Source organism: Catharus ustulatus, chromosome 3 (genome assembly GCF_009819885.2).
Source record: "Catharus ustulatus isolate bCatUst1 chromosome 3, bCatUst1.pri.v2, whole genome shotgun sequence".
Taxonomy (NCBI): domain Eukaryota; kingdom Metazoa; phylum Chordata; class Aves; order Passeriformes; family Turdidae; genus Catharus; species Catharus ustulatus.
The window spans coordinates 29,951,843-29,976,340 of NC_046223.1; the positions used below are offsets into that span (position 1 = coordinate 29,951,843).

Genomic DNA, 24,498 nt, shown 5'->3' on the forward strand with positions numbered 1-24,498 from the left:
CTGGTTTTAGGCAACTTCTTTGATAGTCTTGAGGATCTGTTGTAGGCCCAGGAAGCAGAGAGCAGGAACTTGCTCAATTTCAATACAGAAGAGACAAAGTTAGATGGGAGTGCTGGGGATAGAGAGTTGATTTCAGGCAAGGGAAATGTAGGAGAGATTTACAGTAATTTCACGACCATAAGGCGCACTGGACTATAAGGGGCACCCCCCCGGAGTCGGCAAAATTCGCAACTTTGTAGATCATATAAGGTGCACTGGACTATAAGGCGCACTTGTTTTTTGCAGCGAGGCTCCGCCCTCAGCTCCCCCCGCGCGGTTGCTGACCAAGGCCCCGCCTCAACCCAGCAGCCATTGGCCCCTGGGACTGCCTGGACCCAGGAGGGGCGGTGCTGCAGGCCCCCTGGCCCACATTCACCCGGCAGCCATGGGCCCCCAGGTCCGCCTCCACCCGGCAGGGGCAGTGCCGCGGGTCCCTGGGCCCGCCTCTAGCCGGCTGCCGTGGCACTGCTGGCTTCCCCCACGGCTCACAGCTCACACTTCTGGTTTGGCAAATTTCGCAACTTTATAGATAATATAAGGCGCACCGGACTATAAGGCGCACTTCTGGGTTTCGAGGGAAAATTTTAGTCAAAAGGGTGCGCCTTATAGTCGTGAAATTACTGTACTTGATTTTTGGGGGCAGCAGAGGAAGAAGGAAAGGAGAAGCTGAAAGAGGAACAAAATTGGAACAGAGATTAGGATTTGTTGAATAGAGACTGGAATATGGAGAGAAGCAATGTTGGTATCAACACAGGCTGGGGGATGGAGGGATTCAGAGCCCTGCCAAGAAGGACTTGGGGTGCTGTGGGTGAGAAACTGGACATGACCCAGCCATGGCACTCCCAGCCCAGAAAGCCAAACGTGCCCTGGGCTGCATCCACAGCAGTGTGGGCAGCAGGGCAGAGAGGGGATTCTGTCCCTCTGCTCCCCTCTGCTGAGACCCGCCTGGAACACTGCATCCAGCTCTGGGGGCCCAGCACAGGAAGGACATGGAGCTGCTGGAGAGAGTCCAGAGGAGGCCACCAAGATGATTAGAGAGATGGAGCACCTTTCCTGTAATGTTTGTTCAGCCTGGAACAGTCTTAGAGGTGACCTAATTGCAGCCTTCTAGTACCTGAAGGGAGCCTACAAGAAAGATGGAGACAAACTTTTTGTAAAGCATGTAGTGACAGGACAAGGGGGAAACGGCCATCCAACCCAGGCCATTCTGTGATTCTGTGAAAGAATTCAGGCAGAAAAAAAGTTCCTCAGGAGGACCAAGCAGATTATCCTGTTCAGAAGCCATGCTCTTTTTCACAACCTGAAAGAGGATCTTAGGGTTCCTCTATCACCCCCCATAGCTCAGCAGAGAGTAAGGGAGAGAACTAATAGTAGTGTATTACATTGTGCTCCTGACAAGTCTGTATTACTTAAAACCCAAGCTGGAACACTTCCAGGGTTGCTCCTGACCCATGCATATGTCAATATGATACCACATGACAGTTTGTTTTCCAGTATGTGCTGCTTGTTTGTTTTTCCTAGGAAAGTATACCTTAAAGTTTTATGTTTAAGGAAACTTTGTTAGTGTTGCAGTTAAAAAAATAGGAAATGCAAGAGTTAAGCTTGCCTGTGAAACCTTAATTTGTCTCCTTTCTGCATATGTATTATGTTACAGTCTTTAATTATGTGATCACATGCTGTTTTTCAGTGGTATGTGATCATATAATTAAAGAGTTTATTATAATACATTCTGTATTGTAATAATATAAGGGAGCCAAATTAAAATTTCATTGGAATTCCTAATCCTGGCATTTTCTGACTTCTGAGTAAAAGTCTTTGTCACTTTAATACTGTTTTTAATGAGGCAAGTAGAGAGGCATGGTAAAGTTGTACAGTCAAAGGCTAAAACTTTAATCACCTCAACTTCTTGATACTCAGATTTCAGAAGCCTCTGTGCATCTTTGTCTGTTAGGGCATTAACTGGGATTCAGAGATGTTCAGGATGTCTGACTATAATATTCTATAGCTTACAGTCTAAATATGTGTCTAGGACTGAAAATTTAGGCATCCATATTGGAAGATTTGATCACTGACTATAAGGAATATTTCTGAAGTAAGAGTGTGTGCTTTATTTAAAAATGATGGCTTTGTGGTTAAGGCACAAGTATTAATCATAGAATTGGCAAAGTGAAAAACCAAGGCTACAGACTTCCTGTATTAATAGTGAGTAAGTCACACTGTACTCATGACAAATGTTTGCTGCTGCTACAAGGGGCCTTAGGCTACTACAGCTTAAAGTTAGATTAATGTACATATTCTACCACATGATAAGTTTAGGTCTAGTTCTGCCAGATAGCATATTAAAAATATACAGTGCCTTGTCTACACTACAGTTTTATAATGTGGCATTTTGAACAAGTTAGGTAACACATTCAGAAGCACATTTAACTCCTTGTCTGGACATGCCGTTCATTACTCCATAACTCGTGATTCTTCATGTACAGAACTCAGATAACGACACTGAAAAATTCTAGAACTTAATCAGTTCTTGTAATAGTTACTAATGTAATGGAACAAGCATCATCAGTTAAACAAATTGCATTAATGTCTGAGTCTTCCCTTTTAAAAAAAATTAATAATTTCTTGGGTTTTTTTTCCGTTACTCTTCTGTCATGTTCCCATCATAGCAGGTGCCTGTACATGAATTAGAATGGAACTTTAATATAATAAACAAAGCTTTTAGCATTTGTGTAAGACGAGGATGCAGAACCTGAGAGTAATTTGCATGTTAATAATAAACATTGGGGACTGTGATTGAGACACAGTGGTCTTTCAAATGATTGTTTATGAATCTAAAACACTCCAGGTTTAGATTTTCTTTATCTTTTTTTTTTTTCCAGTAAAGACTTTGTTTAATCCAGCTCCAGCCCTCGCTGACCTAGATCCACAGTTTTATACCTATTCTGATATCTTCTGCTGCAATGAAACTGAGGTAATGGTCATATGTCATGTTAATTAAGGAATCTCAAGCAGGAAAATTTTAGAAGGATACTCTTCTCAGAAATGCAGCATAAGGAGCAGGAAAATTGATCCATGCTCCTCTTACATAGGACTTTTGGAGTGACAGATTTGATTCCTGATCTAACCAGCAAAGAGGAATATTCTAAAATAACTTAAGCTTGCACTTGAAATTAAATTAGCTTTTCGCAGCAGGAAAGTTGGGTCCAGCCTTCCTTACAAGTAGATCAGCAAAATACATCCATAAAAGGACACTTGTTAAATGTTATCACTGAGTGGTAAATATTAAAATAGTTCCTTGTCCTTGTTCTGTGGTCCCTGGGTATGATTAGCAGGAATGCATTAACCATAGTGTTCTGACAGTTTTAAACTCTCTTGCCAAGAGGTGATGCACGCTTGCTGCACTTGATAGCAAATAGTAGCTTCATATGCCTCTTCCTGTCAGATCTGTTCTCAGTGAATCTTCTCTGGCTTTCAACTATATATCTTCCTTTTTTCTTTCTTTCCCCCCTCTCCTTTCCCTCTCTTTTCTAATTCAAGTGTTATTTCTCCCAAAGGAAATTGGTTTTGTCACAAGAGAGAAATTAACCTCATCTCATAAGACCTTTGTTTAAATTTGCTGCTTATTAGCATTAGGCAAGCTGTGTTCCTTCCCCTTACCCTCTCTTTATATAATCAGGAACATGGCAGAAGCAACCTAGTGGGTAGGAACCATGCCTTGATCAGAGTTAAAGTTATCCCTAAGAAATATGATTGCAGCAATGAACATGATCCCTTTGGGTGGAGAGGAGGGGGAAGAACTAAGAGAAGAGCATGGCCCAGCTTACTTGTAGTATTTTTTGTCTGATAACAATGTCTGTCAGTGTAAGTGTTTGAAGACTCAATTACCCTCTTTTGAAATTTATGTTAAACCCCATCACAAACTATATCAGTTCTCAGTCCATGAGTCTTCTAGCATTTAAGGGTCAGCCTAAGTAACCCAAAAGGATACCTAAATTTCATTCTGGGATGTTTTGCTATGTACCAAGTCCACATACTCCAGAGAATTCAAGAATTAGCAAAATAGGAAGGTGGGAGATGCCATGGCTCTTCAGGTCTCTGGAAGCCAGAGTTTCCAGGATAACTGGCAGTGATACAATTTGTGGCTCAGACACTGCCCAAGAGATATCAGAATTCAATTGTATGTGATGAAGAGAATGCTAAAGCAAAGTATTTATTCTTGTTCAGGGGACTCGCAGAACACCAATATCAGCTTTCTTAATTCTATCAGAAAGCTCTTCTGCCTGGACCATGCCTCTGGATTGGCTAAATGGTGCAATGGCTCACATTTTGGGCTGAGAACATCTATACTCTCCCACTGTTTTGTAAATGTCATTCATTGCTTGATTTTTCATAATGACGCTTGTTAATTTTTTTCCTCCTGCAAAAACTTATCCCCCATATGTTAGAAACAAAACTTTGTTTTTCATTACTTGTCTATTCCTGACTTTTCTCTCTTTAACACACATGTTAAAGTTTTCCTTTTGTTATGTTTTATTGCTAGGGGACAGTCTTGAAAGAGACATTCTTTGAGAAGTGTAGCTTGCTGGATCCAGGGCTATTATTATTACCACCACATGGAGAAAAGAAAATTACTTCTATTTAGAGAACAAGAAATGCAGGTGTACAATTATAATAAATCCCTGCTCGCTCATCTACCTTTTCCTGCAGAGCTGGGGGTACAGTTTGCATTCTTTTCTGCTATTTTCTTTAAAAAAGTAATTACCATGTGGAAATAGCTAAGATCACTGAATGCAAGGTCAGGCACAGAAGTATGCTCTCTGCTGTTGAGGAGGCTCATCCCTTCTGAATTTATGGAAGTGCTAGACATATGGGAGTTCCTGCCAGCCGTATCATGGGAACATAAATCCAAGTGTAGGACTCCTACAGCATATTCTGGAACAATAATGGCTCACAAATACCTTTGTTTTTAAAAACAATCTTTTGAAACTTTGCAATGAAATTGATTATGTTAGCACAAATACAATATTCAATTTTGTTTGATTTAATTCTCTCTGTGTGTCTGATTTGTATTGAATTGATTTTTAGAGATGAACTATTACCATTTTTCCATTCTTTTTGCTGAAAAAAAAGGAAAAATCAAGCATTTGTTTTTCTTATGTCACAAGTTTGAAAGTAATTTTTTTAGCAATTGTTATATATTCATATACCATCTGTTTTCTGTTTTCTTTCATGACTTTTTAAAATCACACATCTCTGTAATGAATACACTTGAGAAGTTTGATTACAGATAAATGTTTACATACCCAAATAAAGGTTAGCAGTCATATCTCTGTATGGCACTTAAAAGCAGTAAGTTAATTCTACAAATCTTACAGATAATTCTAATTTTTTAAAACTTTATCCATTGAACTAACTACATATGCATTTCCATCATCATCTTAAATCAGAAAGTACCTAAGACTTTGGTGATCCTGGACATAAACTGGGAAAATTTATTTTTTTTTTTTTTAATTTCCCTCAGTGTTTACTGGCAATTACAGTTAGAAAAGAGCATTTGGGTAAGATCGACTTTTTCTCTATGCCACTATGATCATTCTTTTGGATTTTTAAAATTTATTATTCTCCATTGTCAAATTTATTGAATGTCCTGCTTACAACTGCCTTCCTGAGATGTTCTGTTCCAGCTCCATTGCCTCTCCTACTTGGTATTTCTAAGTCTCAAATGTCTTCCTTCTAGCCAAAATCCTATTTATGTTCCAGCTTTACCCTTTCTGGAATTTTTTTAATATGGTATTTTTAGCTACTTCAAAGGGGAAAAAAAGTGTATTTCTGCTTTATCTTTACTAAGTCTTTTAAATAGTTAATAAATCACCTTGGTTGAAGGTGAATTCTTTAGAGCTACCCAGTTCAATTGCTTCTAAAACATTCTTTTTAACAAAGATGTGCATTCTCAGAAGATACTGAATTTACACTTTTTTTTATTGCTTGGTTTGCCTTTCTTAGTAATTTACATTTACAAGTATTTATCACAATTTTATCATAATGTCCGTCTCTTTCTTGTTCACTAAGAAATACTTTTAAATTATAAAACCCTGTGGTTTGTGGATAATATGCCAACAGTATGTTTGTAACAGAAAATTATGTTGGCTGTCAAACAGAACACCAGCCATACAGTTTAAGACATCTCATAGACTGTGTGAAGTGATTGTATTATTAAAGATGAGAAAAAGGGGATGGTCCTTGTGGTTAGCTGAATTATTACTGAGTCAGAAGTTTCTGTTTCTTACAGCTCTAAAGGTCGGGGTCTTGATCTGCAATGCCTTTGTCACAGAACAGAAGTTTTAAAATGTCAGCTATAGTGTCAGCCATGGGATGTTGACTCTCAAACATGCAGTATCAAATACAACATCAACACTTTATATTCCATTCTTTATTAAATGCTTTAGGATTTAATGAAATCACATGCAGTATCTGGTATAACAGCACAGCTTGTTCTTATGGATTACGTGCTAGAGAGAAGCAAACAAAATTACTCTATCAGTGAATTATCTACCATTAGTTTGTCTAGAAGGCTCTTCACAAGCTGTTCTTTTCACTTCTGCTTGTTGCAATAACAGGGAATTTTATGTCTGACATTATTTTCTTTTTATGTGGTTCACGAACAAAAAAAGTCAGAACAAATCTTGCAAGGTTATCAGTTCTTTCTTTGCTTAGCCTGTAGTTCAGTTTTATCTTTTCCCAGAAAGATCAAACTTGTTGAGACTAGTTTGTTAATTCCCAGATGTAGCACAGCCTAATCCCTGAGGTTTGTGCAGGAATGTGCTAGTCCTCCATTCCCTTAATTCTTCTAATGAAAAATAAATGTATCCAATGTCATCCTGGTGAAAACTAATGGTTGTTCTTTTCAGTCATCTATAAATGTTGAAAAAGAGACACCCCTATACAAGAAAAGCTCTTTGGGATGCTTACCATTTTTTTCCCACGTGTTTGTGTGATTCCTTGTTGCAGATGGCTCTAGGCATAACCACAATGTCAATACAGTTCATCTGTTGTTTTTCTTTCTTAGCGTGTGCATGCAGTTACACAGCCCTGCAGGTTAGGAACCTAAATATATTGCACATCAGCAATTTCAATTTGATCCTAAATGTTATGAAGAACAGCTGCCTCTCTGTTCAAAGAATACTGAGGAGTCCTTCAGGAGAAGAACTCCTGAATGGTTACAGCAAATTATTAACTTTGACAAACTATTTTTAATGCAAAATTGGGACCTACTTTCTCTGTAATGTAAAATGGGTATCAGGCTTCTGATCTAAAGACGCCTTGCAAAAATTTAATTAAATGCGATTAGAATACTTTGGAGCTTCAATACTAGAAAGCAATACAAGTTAATTGCTAATTTTGTTAAAGCTTTAAGATGTATAAAAATAACACAGAGAAACAGATATATTCCTACTGTTTCCTTTTAAGTGTTACTGTCTATTAACAGAGGATAGATCGTTTTTTTTAATAAATATTTGTTAGTATGTCCATAATCAAGAGACATTATTGCCTTTTGCAAGATTCAGAGTATGAAGTTTATAAAACTTTATCTGCAGTCTGGGACAAGAACACTTAAGATACTGCTTATTAATATAGAGAGATTAATACTGAGACTAATCTTTCTTTAAAAATATAATTGATCTCTCCAGAAGTCAAAACAAAAACAGGTACTTTGAAAATAAAGTATTTCAGAACATGTCTTGAATTTGCCTTTTGTGTTTTAAGTAATGGAAAGCTATTATTCTGCCATTACATAGAAGTTGCCAGCAATTCACAGTGTATTTTATTTCCATCTTTGTTCTAAACCCCATTTTATCAGTTACTGGAAACTATGAATTTTCCCATATTTAGTCTAAAATGAAAGATGTTACTTTTGGGAGGGAAGTTAAAAGCTTCAGGCCAATTCATTTCAATCAGTTTTTAATTATTCTAGCACGATAAGTATTTCTGCCTGTATGTATGTAAAAATTTTATAATTTGAAACAACTGGAACTAGCTTGGCTTGTGGCCTGACCTTGCAATTTCTTATACAGCAAATCTGTTGTACTACTTCTTGGGGACTGTTCACAAGAGTCAGAATTAATGAGATTGAGTTCTTGTTTTGTCATTCTCAAAAGAAATCTCCTAAGGTACAGGCCAAGTTCGTAGCCAACTGAGTTACTGTGTTTAAATATTTGAAATTAAAAGTATTTTAAATTATCATATGTAGTTTTAGATTCATTAGCCTTAAAACTGGGACAGTTTCCCTGTTATTATTTATTATTTCTCTTCCAGTGGTACCTGGCAACATTTGCAAAGTTGTTATTGTGCTAGGTGCACAAAACCCAGTCCAAATTATAGACTGCTCCCCAAAGAATTAATACTTCTTGTTATTTCACCATTTATATTTGCTGAGGATCAGAGGATTGTGAAAGTCAGGAACAGACCTCTGGATGTTCAACTAGTTCAACACCCTGGTGAAGCCTGTCCAATTTAGGACGGATTGCTCAGGGCTTTGTCCTGTCAAGTTCTGAATCTCCCAAGGCTGGAGACTGCGTGACCTCTGGGCACGTGTTCCACTGCTTCATCACCCCTGTGGTGAAAAAACTTGTCCTAATATTGGAATTTCCCATGTTCTAGTTTGTGCTTGTTGTCTCTAGCCCTATCCCTGTGCACCTTCAAGAAGACTCTGGCTTCATCTTCTCTATACCCACCTACTAATTGCCCTAGACAGCAATTAGATTTTCCCCTTAGCCAGGAGTTCTTCAGGTTGAACAAGCCTGCTTTTCCCTGCTTCTCCTCTTCTATGTCCTGGTCTCTGGTCCTCTGACTGTCTTGTTGTCCTTCCACTGCAGTGCGCTGTGGTAGGTCAGTGTCCTATTTGTGCCAGCGTTCCCAAAACTAGATATGATGCTGCAGATTTGGTTTTGCAATTGCCAAGCAGAGGATCCAGAATATCTCCCTGGAAGTGGCTACCCCAAATGCACCACAGCTAGGAACTTGTTTTTATGCTAGGATCATTCTCAGTTTTGGCCAGTGTAAATTACTGTTGCTGTTGAAAGAAGTTAATTGTTTTGGATGGACTTTTCGGGGACTCAGGGTGGTGTTAATTTTAATGGTGGGTGGTGTTAATGTTAATTTTAACACAAATCTGCTTTGCAATCCATTTTGTTTCCAGGCCACACAAATGGCTGTTCTGGCACAAGAGAATGGGCTATGTGGACAAGAAAGGCAGGGAAAAAGCAGGGCCATTTTCTTTTAAGTAGCACTTCTGGTTTGTGTCAGCTTACCGTGACTAGACTTCACAGACTAAAGAGAGATGGAGACTTAACTAATTAGTAAAGACTATGGCCAAGAACCTTCATATCTATGAAATTAAAAGCTTTTGTTAAATTTTTCTATCAGTTTTGCAAACAAAATTGTGAAAATAGTATGTGGATTAATTATATAACATCCATCATAGGTTTATTCTGACAGCAGTTGTGTGGAATGTCGTCTTGCTTTAATAAGTCCATTTAACTGGGTAGTTTTATGAGAATAGCTGCAGAAAAATAAAATTCTTCATTGGCTGCTCTTTTGTACAGTATGATGGCAAATGTCCACATTGGGCTTTTAGTATTGTTATTTAATTTTTTCTTTACATAACCATTAGTTATTTCCCTCAATTGTACCACAGTTTGTTTTTTAAATAAGATTCTACTGAAGGGAGGAACTTAAAAACTCACCACAGTATTTAACATCAGTTGACATTTACCGCAATCTCTAATCATTGGCATAGAATCTGTCTGGCTTCTGCTGCTTTTATGGTTCTTCCAGCTTGTTCCAGTGTTTTTTAGTTGTACCATCCTGCTGTAGATGAGTTAGATGATAGTGGTTTGAAGCAGCTGAAGATCTACTTTTATACAGACTGTCTGTTCAAAATAATTTTGTTTATTGGTATAAGCAGTGTAAGATGAAAAGAAAGATTTCTACAAATATCTGTCCAAAACAATTCTTTCACTACTCAAGCAAAAAATCCTATTGATTTGGAACATGGGAAGCACAAAGAGGAGTACTGTCTTAAGGTTGTGCATTTAATTATGAAGAATATTATATTCGAATATATGTATATATTTTTTTTTTACCTTGCTCATCAGCCTACAGAAGTATTAATACCACTAAAATAAACCAATATTAGATTTACTCTACCAAAACCAAATCCACTTTCCTCCTGGAGACTTTGCAAAAGAGGTAAAATGTTTGGAATTATTGCCCCTCATAAAGTACCCTGAAAAATTCAGTTTGCCTGTTTTATTCAAGGATTTGTTTTAAATTATTTTTATTCTTTTAACACAGTGTACAAGGTGTTCTGAATACAGGAGTACATAGTTCCCACTCCAGAGATATTGAAATTCATAAAGAGACTGGGACCCTTTAGACACTTGAGTAGAGTGTACATATATATTTTAGTATTATATGTCATCTATCTGTGGTTACTCCAAAACCATTTTTAAGTAAGTGGTTTCCTGGAAACCTTTTAAAAACTGAAATGTGTTTAATATGCTTAAATAGTTTACACTGCAAGAGAAGTTTGAGCAGCATAGTGGCATGCCAAAGAGAAAACTGGACAGATTTAGTTGCCTTTTTACAATTTAGATCTTACAATTTAGATCTTACTATATTCTTGTCTGGGATCAGTGTGGTTTAAAAAAGTAATTTTAAATTACCTGTATGTGTTGACCACGCCTTGCCCCTGCAGTGCACAAGTTTAACAACCCAATCCTGCCACACCAGGCTCTGCCTCACAGTGATCAGATCAACAGCGCTTGATATAATTTGTGCGTTTGTCCAAGTAGGGACTGTAGAACTTGGTCATGTGTGTTTAAAAAGTAAAAGGATTAAGTGCTCTGCAAGTGATGCTCTAAACTCTAGGGAGTGTGTTGGCATCATGTGGCCCGTCAGAGCCCAGGGGTGGCTGCTCTGGTCTGGGTCAGGCTGGAAGTCAGGAAATGACAGTGGCGAGCGGCGGGCGCTGACTCACGGCTGGGGGCGGCTGGCTTGTGTGTGGCTGTAGGAGTTCCTGTCCCCAGTGCCTACCCTCTCCTCACTGCAGCCGTGGCCTGCGCTCCGGGAACCACTTGTTTAATCAGTGCACTTCACACTTTGTTACATCAAGAACCACGAGTGCTGAATGCAAGCTGCAGTCATGCGGAGGAAGGTAGTTTGAAATATTTCAGCAGCTGTTTCCCAAGAAGCTGAGCTGCCCATGCAGCAAAGGTCAGGAGAGTAGCTGCTGAATAGGTTCCAAAGAAAGTTTTCTGCTGAAAGTGAACCCTAGGAGTGTGGAAGTTGTGCTCAGCTATGAGCAGTTATCTGAAAATGCGTCAGACTGCATTCTTCAAGATCCAGCAGCAACCTTGTAATGCAAGCTACAGTGAGGCTTCCCTTTTCTCAGGCAAGCAGGACAAAATTTAGTAAAGACAGCCAAATGTAATGTGTCTGTTTACTTACAGTTGAAGGCATACAGTATTATGCAGGAGAACTGCCTGGCAGACTGTTTCAAAGAAAAGGCAATTTCTCTTCCTTTTCTTCCTGTTTCATTCTTGTTCTTTTCCCTTCCAAAAAGAAGAGAAAAAGCACATTGCACTTGACAATGCAATGCCATCAAGAAAATGTATGAAGTGGCAAAAATGTTGTTTGATTCTGAAGTCTTCCTTGCAGATTTTAGGGAAATTTTGCTCTTAGTTGGGTGGAACTAGAAGGAATTAGTTTTAAGACCCAGCTGGGAGAAGTTTACTTAAACTCACCATCAGTTAGAAGAAGAGTTTAACTGTGTACAGAGCCAGCACAGTTGACACAGGCATATGGACATGGCTGTAACACAAATACATAATAATTTTTAAATGGGCCTTTTTCCAAAGTGGGCTTCACATAAATTTTAGGTATTCTCATCCAAAAATATACATTAAACTGAACAGAATGCTCAAACGAAGTTGAGCCTTTTTTTTTTTTCTGTAAGAGATTTTCCCTTGTGATGTCCCTTTAGCTGAACACAGAGAATTTTAAGAAGTATTTTAAAAGTTTCTTGCCTAGTGATAAATATCCCTCAAGAATAGTGAACAAGTTGACTTGTAGCATTTTTTTCGCATTAAACCACAAAATCCTTTTTGCCAAGACTGTGTCACTGTGTCCATTTCACAGATGAAAAAACTGAGGCATGTGGGAGAAATGTGATTTTACTAAGGGTTGTGTGCCAGGTAGGTTGTAGAAGCTGGAACAGAACCCACACCTCCTGTGTCTCTCTGCCTAGGCTGCTCTCTGTTACTCTGCTGTGCCTGAAGTACACACTGATTACAAGCAAGGAGCAAGACACAGCTGAATATCAGCGTAGGAAGTGGTTTCATGATCATCCTACAATACACATTTCTAAAAGATACTAAATACTGTTTTCAAATGCAACTGTTGTCCAAAAATGAATGCTGTCAGATTATGATTTTCATTTGCGTGGGTTGTTTTCCAGGCAGAAATTTTAACGGGCATCCCAGTTGGCAACCTTGAAGATGCTGAAAAGGTGGGACGCATGCTGTTAGAAAGAGGGTGTAAGCTCGTAATTGTTACTCTTGGAGCAGAAGGCTGCATGATGATATCAGGAGAGGAACCCATTCCAAAGCACGTTCCTGCTGGGAAGGTCAGGGCTGTGGACACTACGGTACGTTTTTGTGGTTTAACTGTCTTGCTTTGGAAAAGACTGCTTAAGCACTAGGGGAAAGCAGTGAGTAATCAGCCAAATCTTTGGGCACTAGCACAAAGGCTAATTTATGATGTGAAATTTATATCTTGCTTCCAGTGTCTCATATATTAAATGTCAATTCACCTGAGTTTTATAGTCTGTATTGTAGATGAGCTAGAACTATTCTATGTACTGTAGGTGTCCTCATGTTCCTCCTTTATTGAAGTACCTGCCTCTGACTGTAGTGTGTGATGCCACTGGGTTGAGCTGCAGTCCTGTTTTTTACACCTTTGCCCTTTCATTTAATTCATCTTGTCTAGAACTCAAACACGGTGAGATAATGGAGATACTACAGTCTGAAACCAAATGTTTGATTCTTCTGACAAAGTATTAATTACTTACCAAGCCTAGCATAAGGTGATTAAAGACATCATTTTTACAGAACATAGTGGAAAAACCCAAAAATTCTTGCTGCTTCATGATGACTGTTTTCTGATGCTAGGTAAGGGATACTTGGTCAGGCACATTTTAGTCTTTGACATTAGGATACTTCTTTGTTTCCTGCTCAGAACATGCTGAAAAACATGCTCTGTGAAACCACAAAATATAATACCCCCAGCAAAAGAGAAAAACAGGACAGGCAATAGTTAAGATAGCATTGCTATGAAAACCTTACCACATTGCACATATGGGGCTATTTTGTGTTCCTAGTATTATCTGACATAAATCCAAAATAATTCCAGTGGAGTTACTGAGAGCAGAGCAGGTCGCATGATATGTACTAACTATACATTTAAATGCCTGTTATAATAACGTCATATTACATATGTTCTGTTACAATAGTTCATTAAAATCCTGGAGATTTTACCATCTGGTACATTCCATATCTGAATTGCATTAATAACAACTAGTTCTTGTAGCATGTTTTTATCCATGGACCTCATACTGATTCACAAAGAGGAGAAGCAACTGCTTAAAAGATAAAAAAACAGAGGAACAGGGAGCTGAAATTACCTAGGTCAGTAACATGCAGCAGCAGAGCTAAGAGTAACGTCACTTCATCTCAATCAGATCGCTTATAGGTTTGGACTGTGATGTTCTGATACTGTGGAAAGCGTTGTTTCATTGTTCAATATAATCTTTTTCTATATAACTCTGAAATAGCAATACTTTGGTTTTATTTTCCTCTTTGTCATTTAGAAGTTTGATGTTGAGTTAGTACTGGTTTTGGAATGTCTTAAGTTTTTAGTTAGGGGAAGAAGACATCACTGTCCTCTGCATAAGATTCTTGGTAGGGCACTCCAGATGCCAAATTGCCTCTGCTTGCTTTTAGCCCAGAATTAGAAGTGAAAGGCAGAGCTCCCAAAGCTGTCCAGAAGCAGGATTTATTAGCTTGAGAGCAACACCTTGTGAACCAGGCAGTTTGGCTTCTTGCTCTGAGCTGGTAAATCCACTGCTGCTATCAAAGCTTACTGTTAGAGCTTTTTCTCTATCACACAGAAGTGATGCTGAAGAAATATGTATGATCTGCTTCTTCAAAAGAATAAAATTGCTTCCAGATCAGCTATTGTTTGATATCTTAGAGATTTGCTGCTCTTGGAATAAAACAGCAATACTGAAACCACACACTGAGGATGAAAAATGCTTTTTATCTTGTCTAGCAGTTTGGAGTTTCATGTCTGAACGAATGCAATGATCCTCTTTAAAAAAAAAATACTTTAAATAAAAACAGTTTCTTTTAATTTACTAAATCCTTGCCTTGCCTCCTTGTGGCCAACAGGTTATTGGCTTCCACATAGCAGAGGATTTTCACAGTTAATTTTGTTAATCTACTTAAATTCCAGTGGGTTGTTTTCAGTAAAACAGCTGTGCTTGGTTTATTCTTGCAGCCTGAATGAAAAAATATGTGTTGGCCTTCCATTATAAAAGTCTTACAGTACTTAGCCTGATTATCACTTTGCCTGAAAGCAAGTGGTTTTAAAGCAACCCTTACAAACACTAAGCTCATCCTCAACTAACCTGGATTGCTCTGTTATTAAATAAGCATTAAACATCCTAGTAGGACATGTTACTTTCTTCAAGGCATGTCACAGTAGATCCTTTCCCAGGGGAAGGATCATACTTGTAAGGTGGCTTACCAAGTAGCCACCTACCCACAGGGTATTCAGAGTTGTTCATGTGTATGCTCTTAGCCTGCCCTTTGATATTAAAAAGATAGTTGCTACCTTAAACTGCTCTGACTTCAGCATCTTGAGAGATCAGGCAAAATCACAGCAGGTTATGTGCCTGTATTGATACTGTTTAGATCTGCAGAAGGTAAATTTATTGCCAGACAAAGAGTTAAATGACATGCGTACCCTATCACACAATTTGCAAAAGGCTACAGAGTCCTTATTAAAAACAGAGTTTGCCCTTTAGAAGATACACATGCAAGATACAAAATTAGCTTCAAAGTCTCCTTTCACTGCAAAAATTTTCCATGGCTGCTACCACTACCCAGAGTCCTCTCTGTAGCACTGCAACTTCAGTACTGACCCCTGGTAATTTCTGTTGTCCACAGCAATTTTAGGAATTTTTGAACAACAAAGTACTTGGGTAGGCACACCCATAAAGATCAAGAATTTGAGTTCCTTGTCCCAGTTTGTGTGCTCCCCATTCTCCATGTTCACAGGTTCATCAGAGACACTAAGGGTTGATGGGCTGGAGAGCCTGGCTCTTCCTCCCTACCCTTGAGGTGGTTAATCTAAGTGTTTAGTGGCAGAACACTGGGAAAAGCTGGCTCCATCTCCCACTCTGTGGTGGAACATGAATCTTCAAGATTGAAAATCTGGCGTTTTTCACCCACACTAAATCAATACTATAAAGAGGGAAAAAAGGCCTGTTGAGTCTTTTTTTTTAGCACTAATTATCTTAGTGTGGGCTTCAGTAATGTATGCAATGCTTCTCATGACTGTTAGCAGAGCTCTCCATACACAGTCCAAAACATGTAGAGCACGAATAGTCATTCAGAGGGAAGTTTTGCAAGACATGGTATTGTAAAGCTGAAACATCTGTTTCCCCTGTTATAGCTAAATAGTGCAATAAGCTTTGGTTAAGAAAATTAATTTTCCCTTCATTTTATTAGTTCCTGCTATCTACTTTCTGTATGTAAACTTTGAATAAACAGAAAAATAAGTGAATTATTGAAAAATCATCGTCAAATTTTCTGTATGACAGAAAGATCTGATTAAGCCCACCAGCTATATCAACTTGTATTTGAAACAGTTGACGTACATGAGACATTTGGCACGTAATAAAGTACTAATATAGGTATAGATTATATTCTGTTTTCATTACTCTAAATAGTTGCTTTTAAATTTACATGACTATGTTAAGTTAAATATATGCATTTACTTTATTTTTGGAAGAAGCTGTTTCCACTCTAGGTGAAACTAGTACATGAAGCTACATTAAAATAGCTGTGAAGGATAATTATATAATTCCATCTATATGACACTTCTGTTGGTAGCAGAAGGTTTCACAAATCATTCACAAATCTGATAAGCGTTTCATAGAAAACAATAATATCATATATACACATTTTGCAGTTGTGTGTGTGTGAAGCAGTTTGGCTGCTGCTGAAGCAGAAGCACAGCTGAGGTGGAGCACAGCAGCTGCTCACAAACAGCTGTGGGACATGACCAAACGCCATTGTGTCAGAATTCTACTTGAGGTGAAGGGGATGATCTGTGTGATGAACCACACGATGATCTTGGATTTTGGCATCTGCTGCTGCAGTAGCCCTGAACAAGCCATCCTGGCAGAGACATATGTGGTCTGATGAGATAGAAGGCCACAACATCATCCATAGTGGAGAATGAAGATCTGCTCTTTTTGCCCCCTCACCCTCGCTCTCCCCCTCTGCCTCTGACAATCACGCAAAGTGTAATTTACAGCACTATTTACATCTATTTACATTTACTAATTATATTCCATTGAAACTGCCAAGGAAAATTTGTCAGAAGAATGTAATTACTCAAAGCTGGAATTTGGCCAGCAGTGAGATTAGTTCCCTTCCATTTTGAAAAAAGTCACTATGGGACAGTATGGAGCTGAGCACTTCAAGTGACAGCTGGGAACCTAGTCAAGTCCTTGATGTACTGCCAGTAGCCTGCCTGGGGCTTGGTATATGCAGGTGGACTTTGGAGAGGCAATCAAGCTGTCTGGAGCTCAGGTTACTCAGGATCTGGGGTTCAGAGCCATGCTACACCTTCTCTGGTCTCTGTGGGACTGGCGCCAAGCGCGGAAGTGTCGTAATAAATGTAAAATGGTTGCTAGGGACTGCTGTCAAGCGCGGAAGTGTCATAAAACTGTCGTAAAACGGTTGCTAGGGACTGCTGTAAAGCGCTGAAGTGACGTAAAATGGTTGCTAGGGACTGCCATCAAGCGCGGAAGTGTCATAAAATGGTCGCTAGGGACTGCTGTCAAGCACGGAAGTGTCTAAAATGGTTGCTAGGGAGTGCCAAGCGTGGAAGTGTTGTAAACCGGTTGCTAGGGACTGCCGTCAAGCGCGGAAATGTCGTAAAGCTGTTGCTAGGGGCTGCCATAAAGTGCAGAGGTGTCATAAAATGGTTGCTAGGGAGTGCTGTCAAGCGCGGAAGTGTCCTAAAGCTGTCGTAAAACGGTTGCTAGGGACTGCCGTCAAGTGCGGAAAGCGCGGAGGTGTTGTAAAACGGTTGCTAGGGACTGCCGTAAAGCACGGAAGTATCTTAAACTGGTTGCTAGGGAGTGCTGTAAATCATGGAAGTGCTGCAAAAGCTGTTGCTAGGGGGTACCACGTGGAAGTGTTGCTGGTAGGAGGGTGCCATAAAGCACTCGTGTGACCCAGCCCTCCCCCTCCACTGCTTCCCTGTCGCAGCCCCCAGGCAGGGGCCAAGTCCAAGGACGAGGAGAGCAGCTCCTTTATATGGCCTTTATTCGAGTCACCTTGGCACAGAGAGCCCACAGAACTGCACAGTTGGCACTATTCCCCATAGAACAACCCAGAGAAAAACTGCAGTTTTACCCCAAGGCAGAGCTGCCACTCCCATCCCCACAGGGTCCATGGGAATACAAAGTGAACACATCGTCCTGGGGGGGTAATGCCTCTGGGGTGCTGATGGGGTCATGGCGATGGAACAGAGCAGTTCCAGATGGTAAATTTGCTTCCCTCATGTTTTCCTGTCTTGGAGACACTATTCTCAGTTCTAGACGGCATTTGGGCTCGTTGTTTTAGGAGTCTCTAACTCTAAACAGTCTCCCGTGAGCACCTGAGGTTGCATATCATTAAAAACGGGACCGGGGCAGGTCTGCGGGGATCCAAAGCAGAGGTACGGGTACCGGGAGGGGACAGACAACCAGGAGCGCTATGGCTGACGTGGATACAAAGTAAAGGTGGGCCAGTCTGCTGGTCAGTGGCTATGGCAGGCTGAAACGTGTCTGCTGGCTCTGGGATTTGCTCAGTGGTTGCTCCTTGCAGTTGGAGGTGGTGTGTCCTGTCTAGGGTCCATGATTTGAATCGGAGAGCTGGCATTGGCAGAATCTCTCCTGTGCAGTGGCATTAATGAAAAATGGGGTGGCTCTCTAGGTAAGCCAGGGCTGCCCCTCTGTTGGCCCCCTCATTTCTAGGTTACAGCATCAAGATCCCTTTGGGGAGAAGGTAATCTAGAGTTAGTTTTTAGAAGCTGTAGTTTGCTTCATAGCCCGGCTTGGATCAAGATGATGAACATACTTGCACCAGTTAGGGTGACTTTCTAATTTTGGTCTTGTCTGGTCTTCTAAATGCATAGTATAGTTGCTCTATTTAAGATCTCTTCATTAGTTGACTTCCAGGTTTACATATACCACTGTTGTGTGCAAAAAGTCCTGCATTAGCACACTTACAGCCGGGAGATCAGGCTTCTGCATGTCTGAATTAGGCATAGATATATTTTCTTGAAAGACAAATGGATGCACTTGGGCACACAATATTTAAATGAAAATTTGGAATCACTTTTCACATTGGTGCCCCCAGTAATCACAGCAAGTCAATGGTCCCTCTAGAACCTAGAATGTTTAACTTTGTGGTATTTCTAAGCACAACCATTACATTTACCATATAATTTTTTGTATTACCAGCATTTTCCCTGTCTGGTTGTGCTTTTTGGATACAGAGATTGCCTGATACAACCTGCTGAGAGAAGCTCACAGGTTGAAATGCCATGCTTGTAAACATGAAAGTCATTTAAAAGAAAGGATAAAATTCGACATTTAATCTACTCTACCTGAAATTTGACATGAGCATATGATTTATTCTATATAGTCCTTTTCTGTGCATTATTGTCAGAAATATGATACATACTATTTGTCATAATCAAAAATGTTACCATTATTTTTTCGTGTCAGTTCTGCAAAAGAAAGGCTCATTGCTACAATATGAGTTGTCATCAGATGTTTTGTGTTCAAATCCTGTTGGTTCCCTCAGATTTCTTATTACAATTTATTAGATCTGTTTCTTCTACTAGGAGAGAGAATTATGAAGGCTGTCTTTAAACAGTAGATTACTCACTGAGCAGCTTTGTATTGAACTCTGAAGATGTTACACAACCTTTATTTTAATAAAACCTCATATAAGTGTATAGCTATATAATTTTAGATATGTCACAGTATTCAGGCCTGTGCAGTAATTGTGGTCTAAAGAAGGCAGTGTGGTTTAGCAATTTGAACAAAGGACTGATTAAGAGTTCCAGAGCTCTGCAAAAGACTTGCTGTAAATCCTTGGAAGAGTTACGTGTCTTCTTTGTATCCCAATTTATCTGTCCATAAATTGGAGCTGCTATTAATGTGTTGCATATAAGCCATGAGAAGTCTGTTAGAGATCAGAACAGAACCTGGGAGGCCTTTTTCCCAGGCTTTTCATATAACCTCAGGCCAGTTGTGCTTCTTTGGGGGCTTTGCAAACTCATTGAAGTGCTTCTGCTTGAAGTTGAGAGGTCTTGTCTGTAAAAATACAGTTTACACTAAAATTCTCTGACTTAGCTGTATCTTCTGGTTTGGAGGAAGCTTGAGCCAGAGGAGTGAAGTGGACACTGAAATAAAGCCTTAGAATATAAATAAATCCAAAACAGTCCTCCTAATAACAGCAATTCTTTGTCTCCTGACTTTGTGGCCTAACGTCTGAGGCTCAAGGGGATATAAATACAACACTCTGTGCAATGACTAATTACTCAAAATTCTGTGCATCAGCAGAAGTGGGACTTGTGGTTGACTCTAATATTATCAAATGCCTTTGCTATTTAATAATCTTGTAGCCGTACATTATTTAGCATGCCGTTTGCACAAAGAACAGTGATTTTATTTCGGCTATCTCTCAACAAAGTAAAAATGCAGCTGGTAGTAAATGAAGCATTTGGCAGACAATATGTCTGATGTACAGTTCTCTAACTTGCTAAGAAAAGAAAAATGTTGACTGTTTAACCTTTTCCTGCCCAAGGATATAAGGAGGAGTAAACAGTTTTCCTTTTTCTTTTTTTCCTTAACCATAAAATGTAACCTTTTTCTTCTTTTTTTCTCTTTTGCTTTTTATTTTTTCCTTTTTTTCTTCTTTTTTCTTTTTTTATTTTTCAGTTCTTTTTTTTTTCTCATCTTCCCTTGCATTTTCTAGGAAAGAGAAGTTACTACTGGGCAAACATGTTATTTATCAGTGGAGTTTATTCAGACACACCAACACAGAGTAATTATGCCCAGAGCTCCCATTAACATCCCACAAAAAGACAGCATAATAGCCTCCTTTCTTTAACATTCAACCCAAATAGGTTAATAAATAAGTTTGGTTCCAGTCACAGCCCACTTTCTGACTTAGCCTTCTGCATTCCCTCTTTTACAAATATGGAATCCATTGAATTTTGGAACAGAAAAACCATGAGGAATAAGCTAATCTGCCAGGCACTCCAATCAGTGATCAGCACTGTTAAGTCTAAATAAAGCTGCATTTATTATGTTCTGAAGTTCAGCTGAACTGTGAAAGGGCACATGACTGAAATCACTGCATGTGAGTTGACTCACAGCTAAGTCTAGATTGGGCTTGCTTAGTTCCTCATGAGTTTCTGCTTCTGATTCAGGCCTTCTAAAGACACTTCAGCCTGGTCAGTGGCCTAAGGGTGTACAGGTATCCAGTGACAAGAGGGATTGCAAGAGTGGCATCCCTCTGCATTGGCAGTCAGCTGAGAAAACGTGGTGCAAGCTGGATGCACCCTCTATCTCCTTGGAGGGCAGAAAGCTATATTATCTCCCTTGTACAAATTGGAAAAGTGGAACAACTGGGTGCACTGAAGCATAGGCTAAAAATGTTCTGCTCCAAGTTATATAGGGAGTTGGAGTGATGCAGCCAAAAATGAAGCACAGGCATATATTGTCCCATGCTGCTCTCTTAACTTCTAGACAACATTGTCGTGGAAGGAAACACTGTTTATCTGCCTAGTAACTGTCTATTTTAATCTGTAAGAACAAACAATGTAAACAAAGTGAGCAAACAGAAGCATGCTTGTACAGAGCAATTTGCAGTCTTGTTTTCCAGTGGAAGATTCCATGGACCACCCAGGCTTTGCTCTAGTCCTTTTCTCAACCACGGAGCATCTAATTAAATCCCTTTCCATTCCTGACTCTAAGTGGAAGAGAGCTTACAGTCCTGTACAGTTTCTTTCCAGATGGAAATGCATAATTTAACAGAGATACAGCTGACAGGGAGAAGTGGGCCCAAAGCAGTATTACCATTTGCCACAAATTGCATTAAATTACAAGGGGTACTTAATGAAGACATATTATAAAAAGATTATTAAAGCCAATATTTAGTTTTTAAGGCTCTTCTAAGATTGTCGTGTGCCAGGCAACAAAAAACTCATAGTAAAACTACTTTAGTGATACCAAGAGTTGTTTGGTTTTGCTACACATGATCAATAAAAAGTCATGGCATTGTCTCCCATTGTGTCCTACAGCTTTATTCCATATACACATATACGTATACAAAAAGTTGCTAAGCACCTTACATTATTTACAACACAAGGGAAGTCTTATTCAAAATGTTGTTTTGTAGATAGGGAAAAAAATATGCAGACACTGGCTTGTCAGTAGCAAGTGAACCTGTTTCCTTTGTTTAACCATGACTTGTTATGTTCTTGTTCTTGTTCTCTATGCTTATCTTAAAAAAAATAGGACTGGAGGAAAATTTATGTCATGCTATCAGCTGTCTCGTTTTTAGAACTGGATATAATTGTGAATATCCTCATAAAGGAGAAAGTACATAGCATTGGATGCTCCTCGAAGTGGCTGTAGGGAGTTTATGGAAATATGCTATGAGAGCAGGTGCTTTGCCTCCACTACTGGCATAGTGAGAAATATTCCAGTTTGGAAATTAACCCAGTTGATTGTTATTCTGGACATAGAAGGGTAGAAATGCTGGCAGCATACGTGTAGCAACTCAAGTGTTTTGTCTGTGAGCCAGAACACGGGAATGATACCTCATTCAACATCTGCACCTGAGAATCCATTCTGATGAGGTCTAGAAGAGGCTGAGTTCAGAAATAGCTTTGTACCATCTCACTTCTGGGATGCTTTAGTAAATGAAAAAATAGTATAATTTATGCAGGTTGAGAGCAGAGCAGGAAATTGGTTTTATTGCTTCTCTTCGGCTAACCATGGAATGCAACACAAGTCAAAATCATTACAACAAAACATGCTGCATCCCTTTTTTGATTTGCTCTCCTCCTCTTGACTTTATGATGAGTCCAGCTCAGGGTCTCCTTCAAGAGAATGTTCTGTCCTGGTATGTAGCTCACCCTGTGTTGGAGCAGATCCAGGGCTGCACACGAGGAGTGCCAGTTGTAATGGTAGATAGCACTCTGGGATATATGAGTTACAGAAAGGATGAAGAGAAAGGAAGACCAACTGTGTGCAGCCATCCTTTCTAATGAAATTCCTGCAGTTAAAAATAGCTAGTGGAAGCTGGCACTTCTGGCACATCCAGAGCGTCACCTTCCCAAGTATCTTTTTCTGGCCTGAGCTGTAGGAAGTTGCAAATGCAATCCTCTGTGTAATAGTGCAGCATATTCTTGGCCAAACTCCTCATCGTTTCTTTCCTATTCATGGTTAGCTAACAAATGTTATATGCCTTCCTTTCTTCTTTAAAACTATTCTCTGCAGAACCAAGTATCATCCAGGCTGTTGTGGAACATAACTTACTCTTCTCAGTTTCTTCACATCAGTTCTGGCTGTGATGAGAAGGAAGGCACACCTGGCTCTGGAGCCCCTTGCCTGCCTAGTGGCCAAGAAATGCCAATTGCAGTAATGATGATATTGAACAATATCAGATTTCATTATTTCCCCCAACAGTGTTTTCAATGCCAAGTAATTTTGGTCACTACAGAAACCAGAAAGGTTTGAGTTGGATTGGTGTTATTGCATAATTAGGTTTTCAAAAGAACAAGAACAGAGAAATGAGAACAGTGGGGAAATCAGGCTTCTTGCTTTTGCAAATTATAACCACAGAAAATTCCAGAAGTTGTATTTCTTATCAAGAATAAAGGAGTTATCTTTAGTAGCCTGTCCCATGGACAGAATGTATTTTACAACTTTCATTAGAGAAATGGAAGGAAACTAAAAACTGTGTTTTGGTGATTTATAGCAGTAACCTGTAGGAATGTCTTTAATAGCAAGTTTACAATTGAGTGCACTGATTTTGTCAGTTTTCTCAGGGTTTTCTTTTTTGTCTTTGTATTTAAAGGTAGACAAACAGACATAAACCCAGCTGTTGTAGAGAATGTAATCTGTAGAAAAGCAGATTCCTGAATTCTGACCGCAGTGTTTGTCAGCTGCTCAAATGTCTATAAGGAGTATTTATTTTATTCATTTCAAAGCACAAAGAGATGCAGAAATACAGGAAAAAGGTGAGAAAATTCTCTGGAAGCTTGTGCCTCATTGCTGATATCTGTGATTTTGTTACTGAAATCCTTAAGCAGGCAGTGTGTTGCTTGGAAAGATGTATTTTACAGGGAATCTCACAGAGAATGCCTTTCTGTCAGAAGCAGTGCCTTGGTGGTCACACTGCTAAAGACCATGAGTGAGGTGTAGGAGCCCTGTTTTCTGCACTCCTGCCCCACAGGTTAAGGACAAGAGAATGAGGGGCTAGCAGATACTCAATACTGTTGAGCAGAACAGCAGTTCTGGCTTGTAAGTCACATCTAACTGAAATTCAAGAGAGGAGATACAGCTTGAGTAGTCATCAAAACGATTATACAAACTCAGTTGGAAAAAGAATGCAGGGAGCTGGCAAGGGGACAAAGCTGGAGAGAGCTCAGACAAAAAAACCTCCTGAAGTTTGGTGTTTTTTTTTCCCTTCCAGGATGTGTAGTTCAGAGGTAGGCAGAAGCAGTGGCCAGCCAACAAAGGCTAGATGCTGTGGTTTTGAAAGAGGCATTCGAGCATATGGAGCTTTCGTGCAAAAAAAAGAATGGTTTTTTGATCAGTTCCAGGCGAGATGGCAGTTGTGTCATTCCGAGTGCTTCTCATCAGATTAGATGGGATCACTAAGAGTCCTTTGGCATTTTCAGTCTGAGGGAAAAAAACCACATGTGGCTAGTAAAATTGCCCAGCACAGATATTCCCTTCTTCATACTTAACTGTTAGATTATGGGGTCCTGAAGCCATGTCAGCCTCATATGTGATACTGGGTGGCACAGTTA

The 24,498-nt window shown here is 39.5% G+C and overlaps 1 protein-coding gene across 4 annotated transcripts in view; it reads left to right on the plus strand.

Moving 5' to 3' along the window:
• RBKS (ribokinase) overlaps positions 1–24,498 on the plus strand; it is a 75,899-nt gene that overhangs the window by 38,554 nt on the left and 12,847 nt on the right. For 2 of the 4 annotated variants that reach the window (XM_033056142.1, XM_033056143.2), the window contains exons 6-7: positions 2,919–3,010; positions 12,557–12,745. The exons of 1 other annotated variant lie outside the window; for it this stretch is intronic. In XM_033056142.1, the coding sequence (XP_032912033.1) occupies positions 2,919–3,010; positions 12,557–12,745 (281 nt within the window). The remainder of the gene's footprint in view (positions 1–2,918; positions 3,011–12,556; positions 12,746–24,498) is intronic. One more of the 4 variants, XM_033056144.2, reaches the window with a different exon arrangement.